General features: G+C 43.1%; 1 protein-coding gene across 1 annotated transcript in view; it reads right to left on the bottom strand.

Moving 5' to 3' along the window:
• LOC120746533 (NLR family CARD domain-containing protein 3-like) overlaps positions 1-24,762 on the bottom strand; it is a 29,891-nt gene extending 5,129 nt beyond the window's left edge. Inside the window, exons 1-8 of the mRNA XM_040051958.1 lie at positions 24,649-24,762; positions 24,463-24,564; positions 21,745-21,823; positions 21,366-21,591; positions 19,437-21,228; positions 17,860-18,033; positions 16,451-16,624; positions 10,575-10,748 (exon numbers count right to left, since the gene is read on the bottom strand). Coding sequence (XP_039907892.1) covers positions 10,575-10,748; positions 16,451-16,624; positions 17,860-18,033; positions 19,437-21,228; positions 21,366-21,591; positions 21,745-21,823; positions 24,463-24,564; positions 24,649-24,737 — 2,810 coding nt within the window. The 5' untranslated portion in view covers positions 24,738-24,762. The remainder of the gene's footprint in view (positions 1-10,574; positions 10,749-16,450; positions 16,625-17,859; positions 18,034-19,436; positions 21,229-21,365; positions 21,592-21,744; positions 21,824-24,462; positions 24,565-24,648) is intronic.
• Positions 24,763-24,991: the final 229 nt, after the last annotated feature.

Below are 24,991 nucleotides of genomic sequence, written 5' to 3'. Positions count from 1 at the left end.
CGATTACAAAATTGATCATCAACCTGTAGAATAGAGCATCCTGGTGCCATGTGCACTTATGGACACTGTTATGTTCAAATATGGTATGGCAAAACCCCGCCAGACAGTGTGGGGAGGGTGGGGGGTGTCCCTGGGATCCCTGGGACACACAAACCCCCCCTCCACAATAAGTTAGCGATTCTGTTTAGAAGGAAAGGACACTTCCCTGCCTTTGCTGCCAGCTGTTTTCCCCCTCTTAGTGTCAATGTGGTTACTGTACAAGACCTCTGACCTCTCTGTGAGTGCAGTGTTGTTTTCATGTGTTTTAATGCTGCCTGAAACCTCATGTTCTGATTTAATAGCAGATATCGCCACATCCACAAAGCGAAATTTCTGCCTCTGTCACACACAAAGAGTGGACTATATATATATATATATTTTAATATTTCATGTTGAAACTATTAAGGGACAAGTGTATTTCCTCAGCAATCACTCTGGTCCTCTTGCTAGTGCACTGAATCGTTCTGCTGTCAACTGGTATCACAGAGAGTTACCTGTCAGTCTCCTTCTGTCCTCTCAAAGTCTGAAAATTAATTTGTCATTAAGATTCCTTTCAGTCTGAGTTATTTTAACATTACTGACAACTCAATGAAGACAAAGTGTAAAGTAGAAAATCATTCATTTTACAATATTCATTCTAGTCCATCAAAGTAGAACAATAAAGATTAAATTGTGACTGTTGTTGGTAAGCATACACTTAAGTCTGTGAAGGTTATCAGTCATCCAACTCATCGTAGTCTAAAGAGCTTGGAAAGAAAAGTATCTGGACTCCTTTAAGTTTCTTGAAGACATTTCTCTTTCGAGAAGCTTCTTCAGTTCTAAGCGCAAATGGTGGAGAGTTCCAAATTTTGAGCCTTGTGGGAGTGTCCGCAAGATGGTCATGGACCCCTGTTGATCCTCTAACTAAGCACATGAGTCTTTTCTTTTGGCTCTTGGCGAAGACATGCAGTCACACTTTTCTCCTTTCCTTTCTCTTATCTTCCCTGCTTAGCGTCTTATGTCCTTGTCTAGTCTCATCTATTTCCTTACTCTTTCCCTGGAACACTCTCTCACAGTCTGTTCTCTAAAACGAAAAGAGGAATTATGGAATTGATCAACTGGTCCCTGAATGCAACTGACACCTTCTTGTCAATGAGAAGCCTGGACTCGGGTATCCTGATGGTACTTTCTCTGCCGGATACATGATGGACGTGTGGCATAACTGGAGGGTCATGTATCTGGTGGGACTGTTGATCGAGGTCGTCAAAGACATCTACCTGTTCGGAACCATGATAACAGTGTTCTTGCTGATCAGAGCTGGCTTGGCCATGGCTTATTGAAGATTAAAGAAAGCACAATCGGCTGTTCAAAACCCCGCAAGGCTGCCCACTGTGATTGAAATGATGGGATGAGTCGTGAGTTCTCAAAATGGGCTCATTGAACGCAGCACGGATAAGATCTTGGAGAAGCTTGAGGCTGCAGTGAGCACTCAGAATAAGACCGCTGAGTAAAAATTGGATTACATCTTGGAAAAGCTCACAGCAGCCGTGAGTTCTCAGAATTTGCTCTTTGAGCGCAAGATTGATAACATCATTGAGAAACTCACGGCTCTCCAATGGGAGCTCGAGAGACCATTGTCAGACTGCTAGAACAGCTTTGAAATTTACATGAGTTGTTTGCACTAAAGTAAAAAACCACCACCATTTCATGCGGCTACCAGGTAGAGGATCAATACAGGGTCCATGATCCTCTTGGGGACACTCCCATAAGGGAAAAGAATCGCCACTAGTTGCTGTTAGAACTAAAGATGCTTTTCTTTCCAAACTCCTTAGACTACAATGACCTGAACCTTCACAGACAGATTTTTTCTCAATTATGCAATTCGTCCAATGACTTTAGAGCCTCTAAAAGTAAGAGATGGTGTTAAGAAAATGCATTAGTTCCTCACAATTTTATGCAATCTTTTTGCCAAACCCACTGAATTAAATATGAAAGTATGCACTTCAGCTGCATCTGAGTTTTTTCATTTAAAATTATTTGTTGTAACCAAAATTACAAAATGTCATCTCTGTCCAAATATTTATGGACCTAACTGTAGGTATACTTTTAATTAAACTCTCAAAACGACTTATTAGTTATCATCAATGTTCCTGCAAATAGACTCCTTGGAGACCCCCTTCATAAATATCCATGTACTATCCAGCTAGTCCAGTGTGTCTGCCCCTGAAAATGTTCCTGCATGTGTGATTGTTCATGTCTCATCTACAGGAAACAAGCAGGAAGTGAGTGAAGGACACAGGAAATGTTTCCAGTTCTTCCTCCTCTACCAGACATTGGCTGTGTCCAAATTCAGAGACCGCAGGCTTGAAGTACGCATTTTAAGTGCGATTACATGACTGTCACGCGACGACGACTGTCCCAATTCGAAGTGTACTTCAAATGCATACTTCAAATGCATACTCCAAATGCCCCGTCAATTTCCCCATATATCCCACAATTTATAGCGCGGTGGTGGGTGTGGATAATTTTGCCGCAAAATTATATATATATATAAATATGTATATATAAATATATATATAATTTAGCGGGGCAGTCATGATCCTCAAGAACCCCCAGAAGGGGCCGGTCCCCTCCAACTACCGACCAATAACCTGCCTCAGCACCATGTGGAAGATCCTGTCAGGCATCATAGGGGCTAAGATGAACAGGCACATGGGTCAATACATGAGCGGGGCACAGACAGGGATGGGCAAGAATACCAGAGGCGCAAAACACCAGCTACTGGCAGACCAAGTAGTCAGCCGAGACTGCAGGACCAGACTGACCAACCTGTGCACTGCCTGGATTGATTACAAGAGGCCTATGACGCAATGCCCCACAGCTGGATCCTGGAATGCCTAGAACTATATAAGATCAACAGGACCCTGAGAGCCTTCATCAGGAACTCAATGAGGATGTGGCGGACAACACTGGAGGCCAACCTCAAGCCCATAGCACAAGTCACCATCAAGTGCGGGATCTACCAAGGAGATGCTCTATCCCCACTGCTGTTCTGCATAGGCCTCAACCCCCTCAGTGAGATAATTGACAAGACTGGCTACGGATACCGACTACGGAATGGAGCAGTTGTTAGCCACCTCCTGTACATGGATGACATCAAGCTGTATGCCAAGAGTGAACGAGACATCGATTCACTGATCCACACTACCAGGCTATACAGCAATGACATCGGAATGTCGTTCGGACTGGAAAAGCGTAGTCAGATGATAACAAAGAGAGGAAAGATAGTCAGAACTGAGGGGAATCGAACTACCAGAGGGCAACATTGCAGACATAGAGGACAGCTACAAGTTCCTGGGGATCCCACAGGCAAATGGAAACCAGGAAGAGGCTGCTAAGAAAGCTGCAACCACCAAGTACCTGCAGAGGCGCAGGCAAGTCCTGAGGAGTCAGCTGAATGGTAAGAACAAGATCCGGGCTATCAACACCCACGTCCTACCTGTGATCAGGTACCCTGCTGGAGTAATAGTCTGACCAAAGAAGGAGATAGAAGCCACTGACATGAAGACAAGAAAGCTCCTTACCATTAATGGAGGGTTTCACCCCAAGTCCAGCATCCTGAGGCTTTACGCTAAGCGGAAGGAAGGAGACTGGGGACTGGTGAGTGTCAGCACCACAGTCCAGGATGAGACAAGGAACATCCACGAATACAGGCAGCAGAAACACAAGAAAGAGGAGGAAGGCGAGGAACTATCATCGAAGGACAGGCCCCTGCATGGAATGTACCACCGTCAGATAGCAGAGGTGGCTGATACCCAGAAATCCTACCAGTGGCTGGACAAAGCTGGACTGAAAGACAGAACGGAGGCACTAATCATGGCAGCAGAGGAACAAGCACTGAGCACAAGATCTATAGAGGTTGGGGTCTATCACACCAGGCAAGACCCCAGGTGCAGGCTGTTTAAAGATGCCCCAGAGACAATCCAGCACATAACAGCAGGGTGCAAGATGCTAGCAGGCAGGGCATACATGGAATGCCATAACCAAGTTGCCGGCATAGTATAGAGAAACATCTGTGCCGAATATGGCCTGGAAGTGCCGAGGTCAAAATGTGAGACGCCCCCATGGGTGGTGGAGAATGACCGAGCTAAGATCCTGTTGGACTTCCAGATACAGACGGACAAAATGGTGGTGGCTAATCAACCGGACATAGTGATGCTAGACAAACATGAGAAGACAGCCGTAGTGATCGATGTAGTGGTTCTGAATGACAGCAACATCAGGAAGAAGGAACACCAGAAGCTGGAGAAATACCAAGGGCTCAGAGAAGAGCTCGAGAAGATGTGGAGGGTGAAGGTGACGGTAGTCCCAGTGGTAAGTGGAGCACTAGGTGCAGTGACTCCCAAGCTAGGCGAGTGGCTCCAGCAGATCCCGGGAACAACATCGGAGATCTCTGTCCAGAAGAGTGCAGTCCTAGGAACAGCTAAGATACTGCGCAGGACCATCAAGCTCCCAGGCCTCTGGTAGAGGACCCGAACTTGAAGGATTGACCGCCCACAGGGGCGAGTGGGGAAATTTTATATATATATATACATATATATAAAATAAATATATATATATAGTCGACCTTATCTTACAGAGAATGTAAGTAAAGTAAGTAAGTAAAGTTTATTTATTAAGCGCTTTTCATAGACAGGTAGTCACAAAGCGCTGCGCACAGAGATTAAAATAAACAGTACGATAAATAGCAAAATGGACAATATACACAATATAGAGTTTAAATGTAAATTAAAAATACAAAAATGTAAAAAGCATTGGTCAACAGAAAGCTTGTTTAAACATTAAAGTTTTTAACTGTTTTTTAAAGGATCCCACAGAGTCAACCAAACGTAGTTGTAGAGGTAGACTGTTCCACAGCCTTGGTGCCACAGACTGAAAGGCTCTGTCCCCTTTCGCCTTCAGACGTGTTCTGGGAGCAACCAACAAACTCTGAGTCTGTGAGCGGAGACGGCGAGCAGTAGTGTATTTTGTGAGAAGCTTGGATAAATAATCTGGGGCTTGACCATTTAGTGCTCTGTACGTTAAAACAATAATTTTAAAACGAATTCTAAACTCTATTGGGAGCCAATGTAAAGAACATAAAATAGGAGTGATGTGAGCTCGCTTGCTAGAGCGAGTTAGTAGTCTGGCTGCTGCGTTTTGTATAGCTTGGAGCTGAGAAACAGATGATTTATCCAAGCTGGTAAACAGGGAATTACAATAATCTAAACGCGATGACACAAATGCATGGACAATTGTTTCCAGTTCAGTAAGGAGACCATATGTTGCAATTTAGAAATATTCCTTAAATTAAAGAAACAGGAACGAGACAGAGATTTTACGTGTGAGTCAAGGCCCAAAGAAGAGTCAAATATTACTCCAAGATTTCGAATATTTGGCTTAGCAGAAGAACAGAAAGGGGCAAGAACCTGACTGATTTTAGAATATAGATCAGGAGGAGCTATGATCATGGTCTCTGTCTTGTTCATGTCTAAAACAAGGTAATTGTTAGAAAGCCAGTCAGAAACCTGAGTTAAGCACTGGACTAGGGTGGACAGCCTATCCAGCTGATGAGGCTTAAAGGACATATACAGCTGAATGTCATCGGCATAGAAATGATAAGACAGGTCACTAAAAGACTGAATAATGCCAGCTAAAGGAAGCATATAAAAAGAAAATAATAATGGATCCAAAACTGAACCCTGTGGAACCCCGCAGGTTAGGGCAGCAGTGTTAGAGGAGAACCTATCAGTCCTAACAGAAAAAGTCCTGTCTGATAAGTAGGAAGAAAACCAGTCTAAGGCAGTGCTGTCATAATCCTGGGTCTGTTGACCCAGCGTTTTGAGTTTTAGTTTATGTAAGCCCTTCAGGTTTCCTAAGTTCATTTGTTATCATGCCTAGGTGTTTCTAGTTCTTATTATTTCCCCCTCGTGTTTCCAACTATGTTAAGTCTCCCCTGCTCTTCATGTGTTTCATGTCTGTGTCTTACGTTGTCAAGTTCGGGTTGTCATGTCTACGTCTCATTATGTTTCCTGTTTTATTGTGAAGAGGTCTGGTGTTTCTGTGTTCATCGTGTTCAGTTTTACTCTCCCACTGTGACGTCATTATATTCATGTGTCAGCTGGTTCCCCATGTGTTGCCACTTCCCTCATTATCCTCCTGTGTCTATTTAGTCCGTGGGCTTTCAGTCATTCTTTGTCAGGTCGTCTGTTCTCTCTGTTCACTTCGCTGTTGCTCCTTCCCTGTGCACCCTGCTGTTGATCATTCTGCTGTTGTTCACCCTGCTCATCCATGTCTCCGCTCCAGGTATCTCTGTCAGTTCACTATGGTTAAGGTTTTTCATGTTTTGTTTTAGTTCACCCAGTTTAGGTTATTATTTAGTTTTCACCGATGCCCTATTATTTTGTACCCTCGTCGCTAGCCTCAATAAACGTCTTGTTTTGTTAATCCACACCACGTTTTGGTCTGCGTTTGAGTCCTCCTCTGCAACACATACGGTCTGCCCCAGCCAGACCGTGACAATTGCCAGATATACCAGCCAGAACCTTCAGCCCGTTGAGTAGGATTTTGTGGTCAATGATCACGGAACAATTTCCTGCATCAGATGCCATTAGTAGATCATTATAGACCCTTAAGAGAGCGGTCTCCATAGAGTGCTGCTTTTGAAAGCCTGACTGAAAAGGGTCAAAAATCTGCAATCGGCATAGTAAGGACCTGAACTGATTTTCTACAATCTTTTCTAGTAATTTACTTATAAATGGCAATCTTGAAATATGACGATAACTACTAAGGGAGGTAGGATCTAGAGTCTGTAGTTTTAACAGAGGGGTTACCTCAGCATGTTTAAAATAGGACGGAACACAGCCTTGCCTCAGTGAATTGTTGATGATGGATAGTAATGTGGGACCAATGCTGGTGAGAGTCCCAGACAGGACAGAGGGAGGTAATATATCTAAGGAGCATGATGAGGATTTCATTTTACCTATTACTGCAATTAAGTCATTGAGTGTGATTAGAGAAAAAGAAGTAAATGACCCGGGACAACAAGGGGCATCTTCATAAGGGGAGGCACTTGACGAGATTTTGGATCTCAAGTCCATCACCTTATTTACAAAGTAATTGAGGAAAGTGCTACAGTCTTCATCAGAAAGTAAAACAGCATGCTGAGTTGGAGGAGAAACAATACTATTGATAGCATCAAATAGAATTCTTGGGTTATTTTTATGACGATTTATGAGATTATTGAAGTAAGAGGATCTGGCCTCTTTAACTGACTCATTATATAAGTGAAGAAGTTCTTTGAAGTGTTCCCGATGGACAACCAGCCCAGTGGACTTCCAGAGACGCTCTGCTTTTCGACAGGAGCGTAGAAGACCACGGGTTTGATTATTTAACCATGGTGTGCAGGAACTAACAGTGCAATGTCTAGTTTTGAAAGGAGCAACCTGATTAAGAAGGGCAAGACAGTGTTCATTAAAAGAATTAATAAGGATGTCAACCTCGTCAGAAGGTTTAAAATTAAAAAGAGAAGAAAACTTTAAAATGACAGAGTCATCAATAAAGCGCCTGCGCCTAATAAAACTTTGGGGAAGAGACTCTAAATTGAACAATACATTAAAAAAGACTGACTTATGATCGCTAAAAGAAACATCATTTAAGTTCATGTGATCAAGGGAAACACCACAGGTGAAGACCAAGTCCAGAGTATGCCCAGCTGTGTGAGTAGGACCTGATACATGTTGAACAAAATTGAAAGAGTCCATAATGCTCAGGAACTCCTTAGTGGTACTATTTGATGAGTCCTCTGCATGAATGTTGAAGTCACCAACAATGATGAGTTTGCCCAGTTTAATCGTCGAAGTTAAAAATTCTTGTAGGTCTGACAGAAAAGATGCAACAGACCCAGGTGGACGATAAATTAAAATGCCGTATATGGGCTGTTCTCGTCTAATTTTTATCATAATCATCTCAAAAGAGTTGTAACAGCTTGAGGAGATCATCTGGCATAAGAATGTCTTTTTGAAAATTACCGCTTTTCCACCCCCTCGTCCAGATATCCGAGGCGCACAGAGAAATGAACAGTCAGCGGGACACAGCTCTAAAAGATGTGAGACTTCATTCTCACGCTGCCACTTCTCAGAGATAAACATAAAATCAAGCTTCTCCGTACAGAACAAGTCATTTAAGATATAAGACTTGTTGGCAATTGAGCGCGCATTAATTAACATCCATTTAATACTGCGAGCCACCGGGACAGGGGTAGAGTTTCCAGGAACAGAGTTCGTACTATGCGGTAAGCTGCGCAGCAAAACAGGGTTCCTGCCACGATGAGGAATTGCTTTCCATACTTTTAGGTGGAAGGCTGGGAGGTAAACACAGTGGGTTGTGGGGATTAATCCGGCTCCGACAAGTCTCAGGCGGATCTTACCGCTAGCAGCCCAGGAATAAAGCCCCCGAAGATCTGCCTCTTTCCGAAGACGACGGAGCAGGACAAGAAAGCCGGCTCTCTTCTCCTGCTTCCTCTGACGAGGCCTCTGAAGCAAAATTGAGCTGACCGGCAAGAGTGGAGGTGAACCAGGTGCTGTGTCGCGCTCAAGCGGCGGTGGGAAAACAACGTCGTATCGTTGACTCTGAAAGTTATCCATAGCAGATTTGATCGCCAGTAACGCATGGCGATCATAAATCCGAAGGGAAATGACACCGGACAAAACTGTAGCAAGAACACTTGCATAACATACAAAGTAAACAAACACACGGACGGAGGCAGCGGCACAGCCAAACACAGGTGCCATCTTGCTTCTCCTCTAAAATGTGATGATTTTATGGATAATTAAAGTCAGTCATATATCCACAAACACAACAAGCTGCACTGTTAATGTTAGCTATGTTATATTGCTGCCTCTGCTTGGTGGTGTCGAGCCAAACGGACTTTAACGTGTGTTTGAATGAGCTGACGGTTCACTCATTAAGCTGAAAGAAAGATGCTTTAATCACAGGAGTCACACATGTGTCTAATGTACCATCTGGGAACACAAACACTAAATCCTCCGTCTCTTGTGCTGTTTTGTAGCTGTGTATACACCTGAGACTCTCACCTGTCTGTCCTGCACTCTCTCTGTTTCTTTCTCTCTGATTGTGGAATAAAATATGAACATGTATTTATAAGTTACACTTGTGTTTGAATCCCGCAGCTTATCACACATTTGATTTCCATGTGTGACTGCAAGTGTCCAGAGTGATGACAGAATGAGGGACCCACTGCTGCAAATCATCTGTGAGGCTTTGCACCCCTGATGATCCACCAGGACAAACTCAGCAGTGTGTGAGGAAGAGGAGGAAGAAGAGCCAGCAGCAGCTGACAGATGGAGAGAATAAACAGACTGTTCCCTGTTTGTGAAGGACTGCTAGAAAAGTTTAACATAACTAACTGTCTGTCCTGAATCAGTCTTATTAGGTAATGTTCAAATAATGTTATCATCCCAGTGTTTTCAGTGTGGGAGAAAGTACTCAGGGCCTTCAAGTTACACACTATGGAAGGCAGCAACAAGTTTAATGTTCAGAAACCTAAAGTATGTATCAGCAGCAGAATGGAGCTAAAAATAAATGTTTGTTTCAGTTCTATGAAGCTTTGAGTATTTTGGATCAGTAGCTGCTGTGTTTGTTGCATCATATTGCTGTAACTGTTTATATGCTTTATATATTCTGAGGTACGTTGATCTATAGTGTTACATCATATTCTATAAGGATGTTATGTGTTTGTATACTTTCTGCTCAGTTTGACCCATTTTGCAGACGTCAGTCTGTTTAAGGCTCTGATATCTATTCTGTGTGACTTACAGCAGTTATGACAGGGTCTGATTTTCTCACCCAATAAAGGAATATTTCATATATCAGTCTACTCTTCATTCTATCAGAAACAGTTTTCACAGCTTGTACATTTGCTTTTTACACATGTATGTAAGCATTGAGCCTAATGTAACAATGCCAACATACTAAACAAACACTATTTGTCTCTTATGCATAATACATCTGTATATACACTGTCAAAGATAGCATAATAATCTGACAATACTATAATATTGGCCACATTATATTTACATTACCACAATGAAATGATTTTAGTCTCATGAACAACATTAGCTAATTGTTATTTACTGACTAATCTTAAAATGACTGTTCAGTACAGAAATGAAGCCCAACAATCATGTTTTACAGTCACGTGGCCTCAGCCTCAGATACTCAACTAATCAAAGTGATGTCAAGACAAAAATAGATGACCAACAAAACATTTTTTCTCCTTCATTTCTGTCAAACAATGTTGTATGTAACATTTCTTGCGGTTAGTATCATGGTTGCTAGGCAACCTGAGCAGCATGACGAAGGCTAGACTGTCCCATTTCACAAGCCTCTCATTTCCGCACTTCTCGTACTTATAGTACACACCGTACGTAGTACGCGTAGTGCGCTTACTTCAAGCGTACAGACCCTGAATTGGGACACAGACATTCTCTCCATACCTGAGAGTGTCCAGTCTCCAGCCTGGATTCTTCAGTCCAGCCGACAGCAGCTTCATTCCTGAGTCTCCTGGATGATTGTAGCTCAGGTCCAGCTCTCTCAGATGGGAGGGGTTGGAGCTCAGAGCTGAGGCCAGATAAGTGCAGCCTTCCTCTGTGATCAGACAGCATGACAGACTGCAGACACACAAGATAATAATATTCCATCTCTGAACACTTCATGAGGTCTAATCGTAAAAGTAGAGAAAGTGAATGCAAACCAGAGCTGTTTCTGTCATGGCCTGGTTCTAGGGACCCATGGCTCATGTATTTGCCCTGAGGAACCAAAACATACAGGGAGTGCAGAATTATTAGGCAAATGAGTATTTTGTCCACATCATCCTCTTCATGCATGTTGTCTCACTCCAAGCTGTATAGGCTCGAAAGCCTACTACCAATTAAGCATATTAGGTGACGTGCATCTCTGTAATGAGAAGGGGTGTGGTCTAATGACATCAACACCCTATATCAGGTGTGCATAATTATTAGGCAACGTCCTTTCCTTTGGCAAAATGAGTCAAAAGAAGGACTTGACAGGCTCAGAAAAGTCAAAAACAGTGAGATATCTTGCAGAGGGATGCAGCAGTCTCAAAATTGCAAAGCTTCTGAAGCGTGATCATCGAACAATCAAGCGTTTCATTCAAAATAGTCAACAGGGTCGCAAGAAGTGTGTGGAAAAACCAAGGCGCAAAATAACTGCCCATGAACTGAGAAAAGTCAAGCGTGCAGCTGCCAAGATGCCACTTGCCACCAGTTTGGCCATATTTCAGAGCTGCAACATCACTGGAGTGCCCAAAAGCACAAGGTGTGCAATACTCAGAGACATGGCCAAGGTAAGAAAGGCTGAAAGACGACCACCACTGAACAAGACACACAAGCTGAAACGTCAAGGCTGGGCCAAGAAATATCTCAAGACTGATTTTTCTAAGGTTTTATGGACTGATGAAATGAGAGTGAGTCTTGATGGGCCAGATGGATGGGCTCGTGGCTGGATTGGTAAAGGGCAGAGAGCTCCAGTCCGACTCAGACGCCAGCAAGGTGGAGGTGGAGTACTTGTTTGGGCTGGTATCATCAAAGATGAGCTTGTGGGGGCTTTTCGGGTTGAGGATGGAGTCAAGCTCAACTCCCAGTCCTACTGCCAGTTTCTGGAAGACACCTTCTTCAAGCAGTGGTACAGGAAGAAGTCTGCATCCTTCAAGAAAAAAATGATTTTCATGCAGGACAATGCTCCATCACACGGGTCCAAGTACTCCACAGCGTGGCTGGCAAGAAAGGGTATAAAAGAAGAAAAACTAATGACATGGCCACCTTGTTCACCTGATCTGAACCCCATTGAGAACCTGTGGTCCATCATCAAATGTGAGATTTACAAGGAGGGAAAACAGTACACCTTTCTGAACAGTGTCTGGGAGGCTGTGGTTGCTGCTGCACGCAATGTTGATGGTGAACAGATCAAAACACTGAGAGAATCCATGGATGGCAGGCTTTTGAGTGTCCTTGCAAAGAAAGGTGGCTATATTGGCCGCTGATTTGTTTTTGTTTTGTTTTTGAATGTCAGAAATGTATATTTGTGAATGTGGAGATGTTATATTGGTTTCACTGGTAAAAATAAATAATTGAAATGGGTATATATTTGTTTTTTGTTAAGTTGCCTAATAATTATGCACAGTAATAGTCACCTGCAAACACCGATATCCCCGTAAAATAGCTAAAACTAAAAACAAACTAAAAACTACTTCCAAAAACATTCAGCTTTGATACTAATGAGTTTTTTGGGTTCATTGAGAACATGGTTGTTGTTCAATAATAAAATTATTCCTCAAAAATACAACTTGCCTAATAATTCTGCACTCCCTGTATTTTCATGCCTCACACTGACCCTTCAAAAAAAAAAACTTTCTGCAAGCTGCACTACATAAGAGAGATCTCCATTACGAGGTAAGATAAAGATAGCTATTTTACATATTTATAATGAAATAAATTCATATAAATAATACTTGCATCATGTTTGTTGGAGCTACAGCCGTAAAAGCTGCTAGTCATGACATTGATTTGGATATGTGGTGAGAGGGAAACATGAAGATGAAACCAGGCAATGTCCTTACTGAATCTTTAGAGCTGAACAGGTGATGGGGAAACAGGTTTACCTTTTAGCTGACAAGAGAACAATATGGCGTTGGAGTAACGGCAGCCTTTCCAAGTAGCTCTGCAACACCACACCTTTTCTTAACTTTTAACTTTTTTTAGACTAGGCTTTCAAACTTTATTTCACCTTCCTCTAGTTACTCTACTTATACCTCTCAGATATAGCGATACAAGATGGATAATGGATGGATAACTTCTGAAACCAGCTCCTTCATCTATTCTAGAGCGGAGCTGCTGGCACTAAGGACAAAGGGACAGACCGGCATGCGACACAACATCCCGGCTGAGATAAAGAGGAGCTACAGAGGCTGCAAGGCTGGAGCGAGGAAAGCGGATTACTGGAGGCGATTCAAACCATCAATCCCGACAGTGATAATGAGCAACGTGAACTCGCTACAGAATAAAATGGACGAACTGTGTGCTCTGAACAACCACCAACTATACCGTGAGTGCAGTTTCTTTATCTTCACGGAGACGTGGCTAACCGAGCTAACGCCACAGGCTAACGTAGACCTATGTGGTTTCACATCCGTGAGAGCTGATACGGACACGCAGGCCAGTGGAAAAAGCAGAGGTGGGGGACTCATTGTCTACATTAACAATAGATACTGCAACCCTGGACACGTCTCCGTTAAAGTTTTGGTATGCCGTCTGGACCTGGAGCTGCTAACCGTTAGCTTGCGACCATATTATCTACCATATTTTCGCAACCATAAGGCGCACATAAAAGCCTTGGATTTTCTTTAAAAAGTGCGGCACGCCCTATAGTGCGGTGCGCCCTGTGTGTTGTAAGGAGGACGTAGTAGAGAACACCATGAGAACGCTAAAGGGTGAAGTGTGGGCATTGATCGTATATACCGGGACAATCGCACATACCTGTATAAAAGGACAGGTATGTGCATTATGGGCGACTGTGGTTCAGGGGGTTGGGAATCGCATCTGTAACCGGAAGGTCGCCGGTTCGATTCCTGGGCTCTCTGTCCTGGTCGTTGTGTCCTTGGGCAAGACACTTTACCCTACTTGCCTACTGGTGTTGGCCAGAGGGACCGATGGCGCGATATGGCAGCCTCGCTTCTGTCAGTCTGCCCCAGGGCAGCTGTGGCTACAACCGTAGCTTGCCTCCACCAGTGTATGAATGTGAGAGTGAATGAATAGTGGTATTGTAAAGCGCTTTGGGTGCCTAGAAAAGCGCTATATAAATCCAATCCATTATTATTATTATGCAGGATATCGTTGTTTTAACAACCCTGAAAATGGCAAAGAGACACGCTTACGAAGCACAGTTTAAACTGAAGGCCATCAGCTACGCGGAGGAACATGGAAATCGAGCAGCGGCGAGAGAATTTAAGATTAACGAATCGATGGTTCGCAAATGGAGGAAGCTAGAAAACAAGCTCCGGCAGGTCAAGAAAACGCAGCTGAGTTTCCGCGGACATAAGGCGAGGTGGCCCGAGTTGGAGGAAAGACTCGAGCGGTGGATCATCGAGCAAAGAACGAGCGGGAGAAGCGTTTCGACGGTCACCATTCGGCTAAAAGCAGTTTCACTAGCTGAAGAGATGAACATTGAACATTTCCAAGGAGGTCCGTCTTGGTGCTTTCGTTTTATGAAACGGTGCCATTTTTCCATCCGGACCAGGACTACGGTAGTGCAGCAACTTCCAGCGGATTATAAGGAAAAGCTGGCCATCTTCGGCTCCTACTGTGGCAAACACATCGGCGACAAAAACATTCAGCCCAGCCACATTACAAACATGGACGAGGTCCCGCTCACTTTTGACATCCCGGTGAGTCACACTGTGGAGAAGAAGGGGACCAGCACGGTAGCGATACGCACAACGGGGCACAAAAAGTCTTCTTTCACTGTTGTGCTTGGCTGCCATGCTAATGGACAGAAACTGCCACCTATGGTGATTTTTAAGCGAAAGACTTTGCCTAAAGAGAAGTTTCCAGCAGGAATCATCATTAAGGCAAATGAAAAGGGCTGGATGGATGAGGAAATGATGAAAGACTGGCTGAGGGAGGTGTATGTAAGGAGACCAGGTGGTTTTTTCCACGCATCACCATCGCTCTTAATCTGTGACTCTATGCGTGCCCATCTCACAGCCGATGTGAAAAAGCTAGTGAAACAAATGAACTGTGAGCTTGCTGTCATTCCGGGAGGCTTGATAAAGGAACTCCAACCGCTGGACATTGGTGTAAACCGCCCGTTCAAAGTAAGGCTGCGAGCGGCATGGGAGCGATGGATGACCGATGGAGACCACAGTTTCACCAAGAGTGGAAGGCAGCGCCGGGCGAGTTACGCCACAATTTGCCAATGGATTGTAGATGCTTGGGCTAACATGTCTGCTAGCACTGTTGTTCGAGCTTTCGCAAAAGCCGGCATCATTTCCGAGGATGATGGAAAGTGCCGTGCGGAAAGTGCCGTGCCGTGCGGCTCCTCGTCATCCCAATGAGTGAGAAGCTCACCATAGATGAGCAGATGATTCTATTCAAGGGGAGACACAGGATGAAACAATACCTACCATCAAAATTTTGAAGAAAAGATACCCATGGTGATAAAAACCACCTTACATGTTGTCAAGTGTTATGACAACCGTTCTGTGACCCTTCCGAGTGACAAAATCGGGTCCAACACTGTGACCAAAGTTGACAGGTGATATCAGTCATCATTATCTTATCATATCATCTTCTTCTGCTAAATAGGTTATCTGTCACTATGTTTTAAAATGTGAAGCAATAACTAAATTAATTAATTTTTTTAATTAATTAAATTTCATTTAATTTATGATTGATATATTATTAGGGACCGTAAAGCTCCCAGGAAAACAGGGTGAAATATGTTTTTTCCCCCAAATTAAAAACTCACGCAGTAGAGGGATATGTTTGTTTTTACGTGTGTAGTGTTTTGTTGCCATATTAAGAATATTTTAGCACAGAAACTCAGAGATTGACAGACTGTACAAAGGAGGTAAGGCAACAGTTTGAAAACGGAAGACTTCTGGTTTTGATTTCTTCATTCTTACTGTGTGAGTGATGACATGTATTGTTCAGCCCCTGCAGTGGCTATCTGCACCTTAATGGTGAGCTTAACAACCATGTCTGTGACTTTGCAGTGACTAGCAAATTAACCAAGAGCAATAGGACAATAGGTAACAGGGGGTCATTTGATGCAACCTGAATTTTGTGAATTTTTCTGAGTTTTGTGTATGAGAAAATGATTGGAACTTTCACAATCGATTCAACAAGGAGCCAATATCGAGAAACTACAATGGAGGAAGATCATCCCCATTAGTACTTTTTCAATGTTTTTGTTGTTGTTGTTTTATGTTTGTTTGTTTGTTTCTTTTTAGAATAGCCTGATAATAATGAATTAAAAATAATAATAATAATAAATAATAATTTAGCCTAGATCTAAAAGTGTGTGACTCAGTTTTTCAACCCAACTCTGAGAAAGTTATAAATGCATGAGTATCTATTGCAGGATACTCTCTAAGGTGAACATTAAAGAATACAGTATAACATGATCAGAAACAACTCCTGGATTTCTTGCAGGGTTATGAAAATCTTTACAGACAGTAATTTGGAGTCCAATGATTCATCTAAAGGCATAAAAATAATAATATACTTTATAATTCTGTAACCTTTATCTATTGATTCATTAACGTAATAATGAGTGGCAAAGACTGAATCCTAACCGGAGAGATTCCAGTGTACAATGTGGACTCTTCACTGCAGCAGACAGAAGCTTCACTCCCAAATCCTCCAGGTCATTGTCACTCAGGTCCAGCTCTTTCAGACTAGAGGACTGTGATCTGAGAACTGAGGACAGTGTTTCGCAGCTTCTCTTTGAGAGGTTACAGACAATCAGTCTGAAAAATAAAGAACCCAAAGACAAAAATGAAACTCACTGAAAAAAGTATATTAATGGTGTAGTGAAGAGTTACTAGAAATAACATTATTTAATGCTGGCGATGCGGAGACTCGAGCAACATTTAAAGTAATATGAAATAACTGTATTAAGCAACCAACATGTTTTCACTTGTGGCCTTCATCAGTCACGTGAAACAGTTTGTGTTTAAATAAAAGACAGGAAACATTTTTTTTTTCTCAAATGAACCAATTGCAGCTTCAATAAATAAACTAGCTGACCAATTGACATTTAATGAGGAGGTATTGGTTAGCTGGTCAATTGGTTAAGTCACAGCCCAAATTGATTCTGGACTAAACCATTAAAGATCAAAAGGGGAGGAGGAAAAAATAATTAATTAAAAAATTTTAAAAAAAAATCTCCACTTGTATTAACAACATACAGATTAAAAATTACACAGAAAAATGCAAATAAGTTCATAAAAAAAAATTACAAGATAAAAGTTAAACAGTAAATATAAGTACAGGAACATTAAAAATGGGAGAAATAATCCAAAAATCTTGTTAGAAAACATGAAAACACAAAGGTAAATATCATAGAAAGTCTTTAATACATAAATCCTCATTCATGGTTGTAGGGTGTGAACTTTAAACTCTAAATGAAATAGCCATTATTATTATTATTTTTGTTTTGGAGGGGGGGGGGGGGGGGTAAAATTAATATTCCCACCTCTTTGACTGTGTTTAATAGCTCATGGAGTGCAACGGGACTGGAAAAAAGATTTCTCTTAATCAAAATTCTGTGTTCATTATGTCCATTCTTTTAGTGGGCAGGATGTTTCTCCTAAATAAATTGTATTGTATGGGGATTGTATCATGTAGATAAGACTTTTTATTTCTACAAGTAATAAAGTTTTTTAACTGTCTTGAAAGTTATCATTGGTGGTACTTAAAGGTCTTTTGAAGGCTATACCAATGCTTTAATTTTTTATTTTTTTTTTTATCTAATTTTCCTGTTTTTTTGAGTGAAGGTTGTGCAAATGAGAAGATTGGATTTAAGTTTCTGGTTGGAACTGCTATCACCTCATTTTAAACAGATAAATGTAGAAATGTAGAATTTTACTGCAATTTAGAAATAACATTGAAAAACAGTAATATACAACAATAAATTAGTAAAAATGACATTTAGTGTTTTAATTGGTTAATTATGTCATTTCATGAAAAAAAATCATCTCACCTCAGAGTTTTTAGGGTACAGTGTGGACTCTGCAGTGCAAGACACAAAAGCTTCACGCCTGTATCCTTTAGGTTGTTATTACTCAAGTCCAGCTCTTTCAGACTTGAAGACTGAGCACTGAGAGCTGAGGACAGAGCTTCCCAGCTTCTCTGTGAGAGAAAACAGCCACTCAGTCTAGAAATAAAGAACACAGAGAAACACAAAAAAAGCTGGATTAGAATGTATTGATGGCGCACTAAGGAGTTACTAGTTTTGGCAAGATTTATTGTTTCACGACTGACTGAAATTGCCATTGTCATCAGAAATGCGACAAATTACACTAAGTGAAAATAGCCACCAAATCTCGAAAAAAAATCCTGTTTTGAAACCAAAATTTAATGTTGAATTGAACTACGATAAAGAAAAATGTCAGGGCACACTCACAAAACAGACAAACAAACAAGCAAACTAAACAGCTCAAGATTTAAGTCTGTAAGAAACAGAAATATTTCAACACTGGAACATAGTTAAAAGTGGATCAGAGAGATAGGGAGAGAAAGGTGGGGTGGGCACTTCGAAAAGTATGATTTGGGATTCGTGGATTCTGGGACAGTCTCCGGTGGCCTGTCAGATGAGCAGTTTAAAGGATTCCAGAATTTTACTGTTGGAAATTCTGTCGCCAAAGTGCTTGCTCATAGGGGGTCATATGATTGTTGGGCTTTTCTCTGTATCTATGAAGTGCCTTGAGGCGACTTTTGTTGTGATTTGGCGCTATATAAATATAATTGAATTGAATTGAATTGAGTCCTCCTCCAAACCGTAACAAGAGGTGCCAAAGGGAAATTGGAGAGGAATTACAGATTCAACTTGGATTTGACACTCTGTATGCTCATCATCATCTCTGTGTTGGATAATAATTCAGAGAATGATTTGGACTTCCAAGTTCTCAAGACTTTCAAGGTTTTCCCTGTGGATAATAACTTTGAGCAGATGTCAGATCTTTCAAGGAATTCTCCTTTCATCATTATTTCCATCAACAAAGAGCACAAAAGTGTACCACACTATGGTGTTTTTACTTTGTACCTGCCAAGTCTTCTACAATTAAAGAATAAATTGTAGGTCTAATTGGTTATTCAAGTCTTGTTAAATATAATATTTTCCCTTGGAGCCTGAGGTCCAGGTTTCGAATACCAACCCAGGTTAACAAGTGCCTCAATTGAGAGGGGACTGCCTTGACAGGTGACGATCTGCCGAATAGGGCAGACAGAAGACAATTATGAAGATGACTTTCAGGCCCTATAATGATGCTATGGTCAGTGCTGAAGTGTAACACATAAATGGTGGTCATGTTGAAAACAGAAGGTAGACAGACAGAAGGTAGATTTTCGTGATGTTAGCAGATGTTAGGAACATACGAAGACAACAGACAGTAGAAAACACATAGTAAGACTCTTTCTCCTGATCAGGGAGGTAAATCCTTTGGTGACAGTTGTGAGGGGGGAGGTTTAAGAATGGGGCTAATGGGGTTTTGTCCAGTACACTGATTAGACCAACAACAACATTATAAGGGATGAGGTTAAAAACACATGTTTACTTACAGAGCTTTATTGGAGGCTTTGACCACTGGCAGCAGCCTCAGAAGAGCCTCCTCTGAAGCAGAGTATTTCTTTAGGTCAAACACATCCAGATCTTTATCTGATGACAGTAAGATGAAGACCAGAGCTGACCACTGAGCAGGAGACAATTTATCTCTGGAGAGACTTCCTGATCTCAGGGACTGTTGGATCTCTTTCACTAGAGAATGATCATTCAGTTCATTCAGGCAGTGGAGCAAATTGATGCTTTTCTCTTCAGACAGATTCTCGCTGAGTTTCTTCTTGATGTACAGAACTGTTTCCTGATTGGTCTGTGAGCTACTTCCTTTCTGTGTCAGCAGACCTTGTAGGAGACTCTGATTGGTCTGCAGTGAAAGACCAAGGAGGAAGCGGAGGAACAAGTCAAGGTGGCCATTTGGACTCTGTATGGCCTTGTTCACTGCTGTCTGGTGGAACGATTGTACGCTTCGTTTCTTAAATAATTTAGCCCAATTGAAGGTTGTTTCTTCTTCCAGCACATTGACTCCCGAGCTGATGAAGGTCAGATGGACATGAAGAGCAGCCAGAAACTCCTGAACACTCAGATGGATGAAGCAGAACACCTTGTCCTGGTAAAGTCCTCTCTCCTCTATAAAGATCTGTGTGAACACTCCTGAGTACACTGAGGCTGCTCTGATATCGATGCCACACTCTGTCAGGTCTGATTCATAGAAGATCAGGTTTCCTTTCTGCAGCTGATCAAAAGCCAGTTTTCCCAGAGACTCAATCATCTTCCTGCTCTCTGGATCTGTCTCAGCTTTTCCGTCATACTTGACCTTCTTCATTTTAGCGTGAACCACCAGGAAGTGGATGTACATCTCAGTCAGGGTCTTGGGCAGCTGTCCTCCCTCTCTGGTTTCCAGCACATCCTCCAGAACTGTAGCAGTGATCCAGCAGAAGACTGGGATGTGACACATGATGTGGAGGCTTCGTGATGTCTTGATGTGGGAGATGATCCTGCTGGCCTGCTCCTCATCTCTGAACCTCTTCCTGAAGTACTCCTCCTTCTGTGGGTTAGTGAAGCCTCTGACCTCTGTCACTCTACCAACACACTGTGGAGGGATCTGATTGGCTGCTGCAGGTCGTGTGGTTATCCAGAGGCGAGCAGAGGGAAGCAGTTTCCCCCTGATGAGGTTTATCAGCAGGACATCCACTGAGGTGGACTTTCTAGGGTCGGTTAGGATTGTAGTTTTGTGGAAGTCCAGAGGAAGTCGACACTCATCCAGACCATCAAAGATGAACACAACCTTGAAGTCTTCAAAGCTGCAGATTCCTGCTTCTTTGGTTTCAGTAAAGAAGTGATGAACAAGTCCCACCAAGCTGAACTTTTCCTCTTTCAGCACATTCAGCTCTCTGAAAGTGAATGGAAATATGAACTGGATGTCCTGGTTGGCTTTGTCTTCAGCCCAGTCCAGGGTGTATTTCTGTGTTAAGACTGTTTTCCCAATGCCAGCCACTCCCTTTGTCAGCACTGTTCTGATTGGTTCGTCTCTTCCAGGTGAGGCTTTAAAGATGTCTTCTTGTCTGATTGTTGTTTCTGGTCTGTGTGGTTTCCTGGATGCTGTTTCAATCTGTCTGACCTCATGTTCATCATTGACCTCTGCAGTCCCTCCCTCTGTGATGTAGAGCTCTGTGTAGATCTGATTCAGAAGGGTTGGGTTTCCTGCTTTAGCGATCCCCTCAAAAAGACACTGGAACTTCTTCTTCAGCTTAGATTTAATTCCACTCAGACTCCATTGGAAGTTTCGAATGGTTTCTAAAAAATCAGACAGATAAAAAAAATCATTCAAGTTATATAAAGCATTCATTTCAAATTCATGTTTGTCCAGTCATTGAAAGGTTAGAAAATTTTCACTTTATCCAGCAGAATAATCTTTAGAGAAATTCCCTTACTGCTCTGCAATCGGTCACCCAGCTCCTCCTTATTCATTTTCCTCAAGAAGTGTAGTGTGATCTTCACAAACGCCTCTCTGCTCCTCCTCTGCTCTTCATCGTCACTCTCCAATAGCTCCCCACCCTCTCTCTGACTCTCTAAGCATTCTGGGTAATCTTGACTGAGAACCTTCTGGATCTTCTTTAGCTCGTTCTTTACAAAAGTGATGATGTTGTCCTCCAGCAGCTGGAACAGAAAACTTTATGAATAAGCCAATCATGGACACAAACATCAGATCGATGTTGGACACGCTGACAATCCACTGGTCTACAAATTGCAGCATGGTCATGAATTTGAACAGATTACATGCCCAGTAGTAGTTGTTGTACATGTACAGACCATAAATATGGAGTCCAGGTGTGTTTGATGCTGCTGGGCAGACTGACCACTGGGAACCTCTGAGCTCTGCTGGTCCACTCTGTGCAGGAACCATGGAGAATTAGTTCAAGCACAGGATAAAGATCTAGATCTAGATCTATTTCTGCTATTCGTTAGTTTTCAGAGAATGTCAACTTTAATTTTTAAAACTTGAATTTGTATCTTAGCCATATCAGGCAATTTCATTCAGTCTGTTTTAAATTCTCATGGAAATCTGGCATGATGAGCTGTTTCTTGTATTTAAAGCATATTTTATGTTGGGTCAGCTGCAGCAAAGGGGATATGCAGTGATTGGGTGGGGTATGAATACAGGATGGGGGATAGTCCTCTCGGCTGTTGTCTAATTATACCACTCCTATTTATGTTCAATAGCATGCTGGGACTGGTGGTAGACAGAGAAGACTTGTGCTAAGCAGAAGAAGGAAGCACCACCTAGGCTGGAGACGGAGCAATACTGGACCTGAGGGCAGACCACAGGAACTTCCCTTAACAGGATCCAGTAACCATCACCGTGGCAGACATCCAAGAAAGGTCCTCCAGTATGAAGAATTGGACAGCACCAGGCCCCAACATGGTTCACGTCTACTGGATGAAGAAGCTGACTGCACTCCATGAGCATCTGGTAGTACAGATGAACCAGCTGCTACTCGTTGAGAGACACCCAGAATGGCTAACTGAATGCCAGACAGTCCTGATCCTCAAGGACACCCAGAAGGGGCCGGTCCCATTCAACTACAGACCAATAATCTGCCGCAGTACCATATGGAAGCTTCTGTCAGGCATGACAGTGGCTAAGATGAACAGGCACATGGGTCAATACATGAGTGGGGCAAAGAAAGGGATGGGCAAGAATACCAGAGGCGCAAAACACCAGCTACTGGCAGACCAAGAAGTCAGCCGAGACTGCAGGACCAGACTGACGTCTTCTTCTGTTTGTCTACCACCACTATGTCCGGTTGGTTAGCCACCACCATTTTGTCTGTCTGTATCTGGAAATCCCACAGGATCTTAGCTCGGTCATTCTCCATCACCCATGGGGGCGTCTCACATTTTGACCTCTGCACTTCCAGGTTATACTCGGCACAGATGTTCCTGTACATTATGCAGGCCACTTGGTTATGGCGTTCCATGTATGCCTTGCCTGCTAGCATCTTGCACCCTGCTGTTATGTGCTGGATTGTCTCTGGGGCATCTTTACATAGCCTGCACCTGGGGTCTTGCCTGGTGTGATAGACCCCAGCCTCTATGGATCTTGTGCTCAGTGCTTGTTCCTCTGCTGCCATGATTAGTGCCTCCGTTCTGTCTTTCAGTCCAGCTTTGTCCAGCCACTGGTAGGATTTCTGGGTATCAGCCACCTCTGCTATCTGACGGTGGTACATTCCGTGCAGGGGCCTGTCCTTCGATGATAGTTCCTCACCTTCCTCCTCTTTCTTGGGTTTCTGCTGCCTGTATTCGTGGATGTTCCTTGTCTCATCCTGGACTGTGGTGCTGACACTTACCAGTCCCCAGTCTCCTTCCTTCCGCTTAGCGTAAAGCCTCAGGATGCTGGACTTGGGGTGAAACCCTCCATTAATGGTAAGGAGCTTTCCTGTCTTTATGTCAGTGGCTTCTATCTCCTTCTTTGGTCAGACTATTACTCCAGCAGGATACCTGATCACAGGTAGGACGTGGGTGTTGATAGCCCGGATCTTGTTCTTACCATTCAGCTGACTCCTCAGGACTTGCCTGCGCCTCTGCAGGTACTTGGTGGTTGCAGCTTTATTAGCAGCCTCTTCCTGGTTTCCATTTGCCTGTGGGATCCCCAGGAACTTGTAGCTGTCCTCTATGTCTGCAATGTTGCCCTCTGGTAGTTCGATTCCCCTCAGTTCTGACTATCTTTCCTCTCTTTGTTATCATCTGACTACGCTTTTCCAGTCCGAACGACATTCCGATGTCATTGCTGTATATCCTGGTGGTGTGGATCAGTGAATCGATGTCTCGTTCACTCTTGGCATACAGCTTGATGTCATCCATGTACAGGAGGTGGCTAACAACTGCTCCATTCCGTAGTCGGTATCCGTAGCCAGTCTTGTCAATTATCTCACTGAGGGGGTTAAGGCCTATGCAGAACAGCAGTGGGGACAGAGCATCTCCTTGGTAGATCCCGCACTTGATGGTGACTTGTGCTATGGGCTTGAGGTTGACCTCCAGGGTTGTCCGCCACATACCCATTGAGTTCCCAATGAAGGCTCTCAGGGTCCTGTTGATCTTATATAGTTCTAGGAATTCCAGGATCCAGGTGTGGGACATTGCGTCATAGGCCTTCTTGTAATCAATCCAGGCAGTGCACAGGTTGGTCAATCTGGTCCTGCAGTCTCGGCTGACTGCTCGATCTGCCAGTAGCTGGTGTTTTGTGCTTCTGGTATTCTTGCCCATCCCTTTCTTTGCCCCACTCATGTATTGACCCATGTACCTGTTCATCTTAGCCACTATGATGCCTGACAGGAGCTTCCACATGGTGCTGAGGCAGGTTAATGGTCGGTAGTTGGAGGGGACCTGATAAAATGACAGTTACACCTGAACCTGTTTAACCTTTGAGACACTGCTCTCCCACTGAGATGGATTTTAGGAACCAGGAAACATCAAAATCATTTAAATCAGACACCAAACTGACATCGGTTTATGTTACTAACAGCTCACCTCTCTGCAGCAGACACAGGCTGGACTTTAAAATAAATGGGACGACCTTTAGACGCGTCACTCTCTAAGGACAAAGATCTGGGTGGAGGTCCAGGTTGGTTCCTGTGAATAATGATGGAGCAGTGATGTGAGTGATGAGCTGTGACATGGAGAAGGGTCATGGACAGTTATAGATGGTCATCTCACCTCTGTGCTTTGATCTGGCTCTCATGTTCCCCACACAGAGTGGTTTTAGAGGGAGGGACTCCCTCCTCTCTGTCCTCACTCTTATCCATGCTGCTGAATTCACACTTTCTACCTTCACCTGCAGAGGAAACACAAATCATTCATGTGCACATCAACTGAGAGCAGCAGAGATAATGTATGAGGTGTTGGACTAACATCCACTCCATCTGAGACACAGCTTTCATCATTTCACTACAAAAAGTGTCACAGAGCCGAGTTCAGCCTCCAAATCCCTCCATTACTGTAGTCCTACAAAGCAGCAGGTCAAGAGCAGCTTTGTTTCAGTAACAATGCCCTGTGTTCC

Source organism: Simochromis diagramma, unplaced genomic scaffold (genome assembly GCF_900408965.1).
Source record: "Simochromis diagramma unplaced genomic scaffold, fSimDia1.1 OVJJ01000009.1, whole genome shotgun sequence".
Lineage (NCBI taxonomy): Eukaryota > Metazoa > Chordata > Actinopteri > Cichliformes > Cichlidae > Simochromis > Simochromis diagramma.
This window is presented reverse-complemented; position numbering and strand designations above follow the sequence as displayed.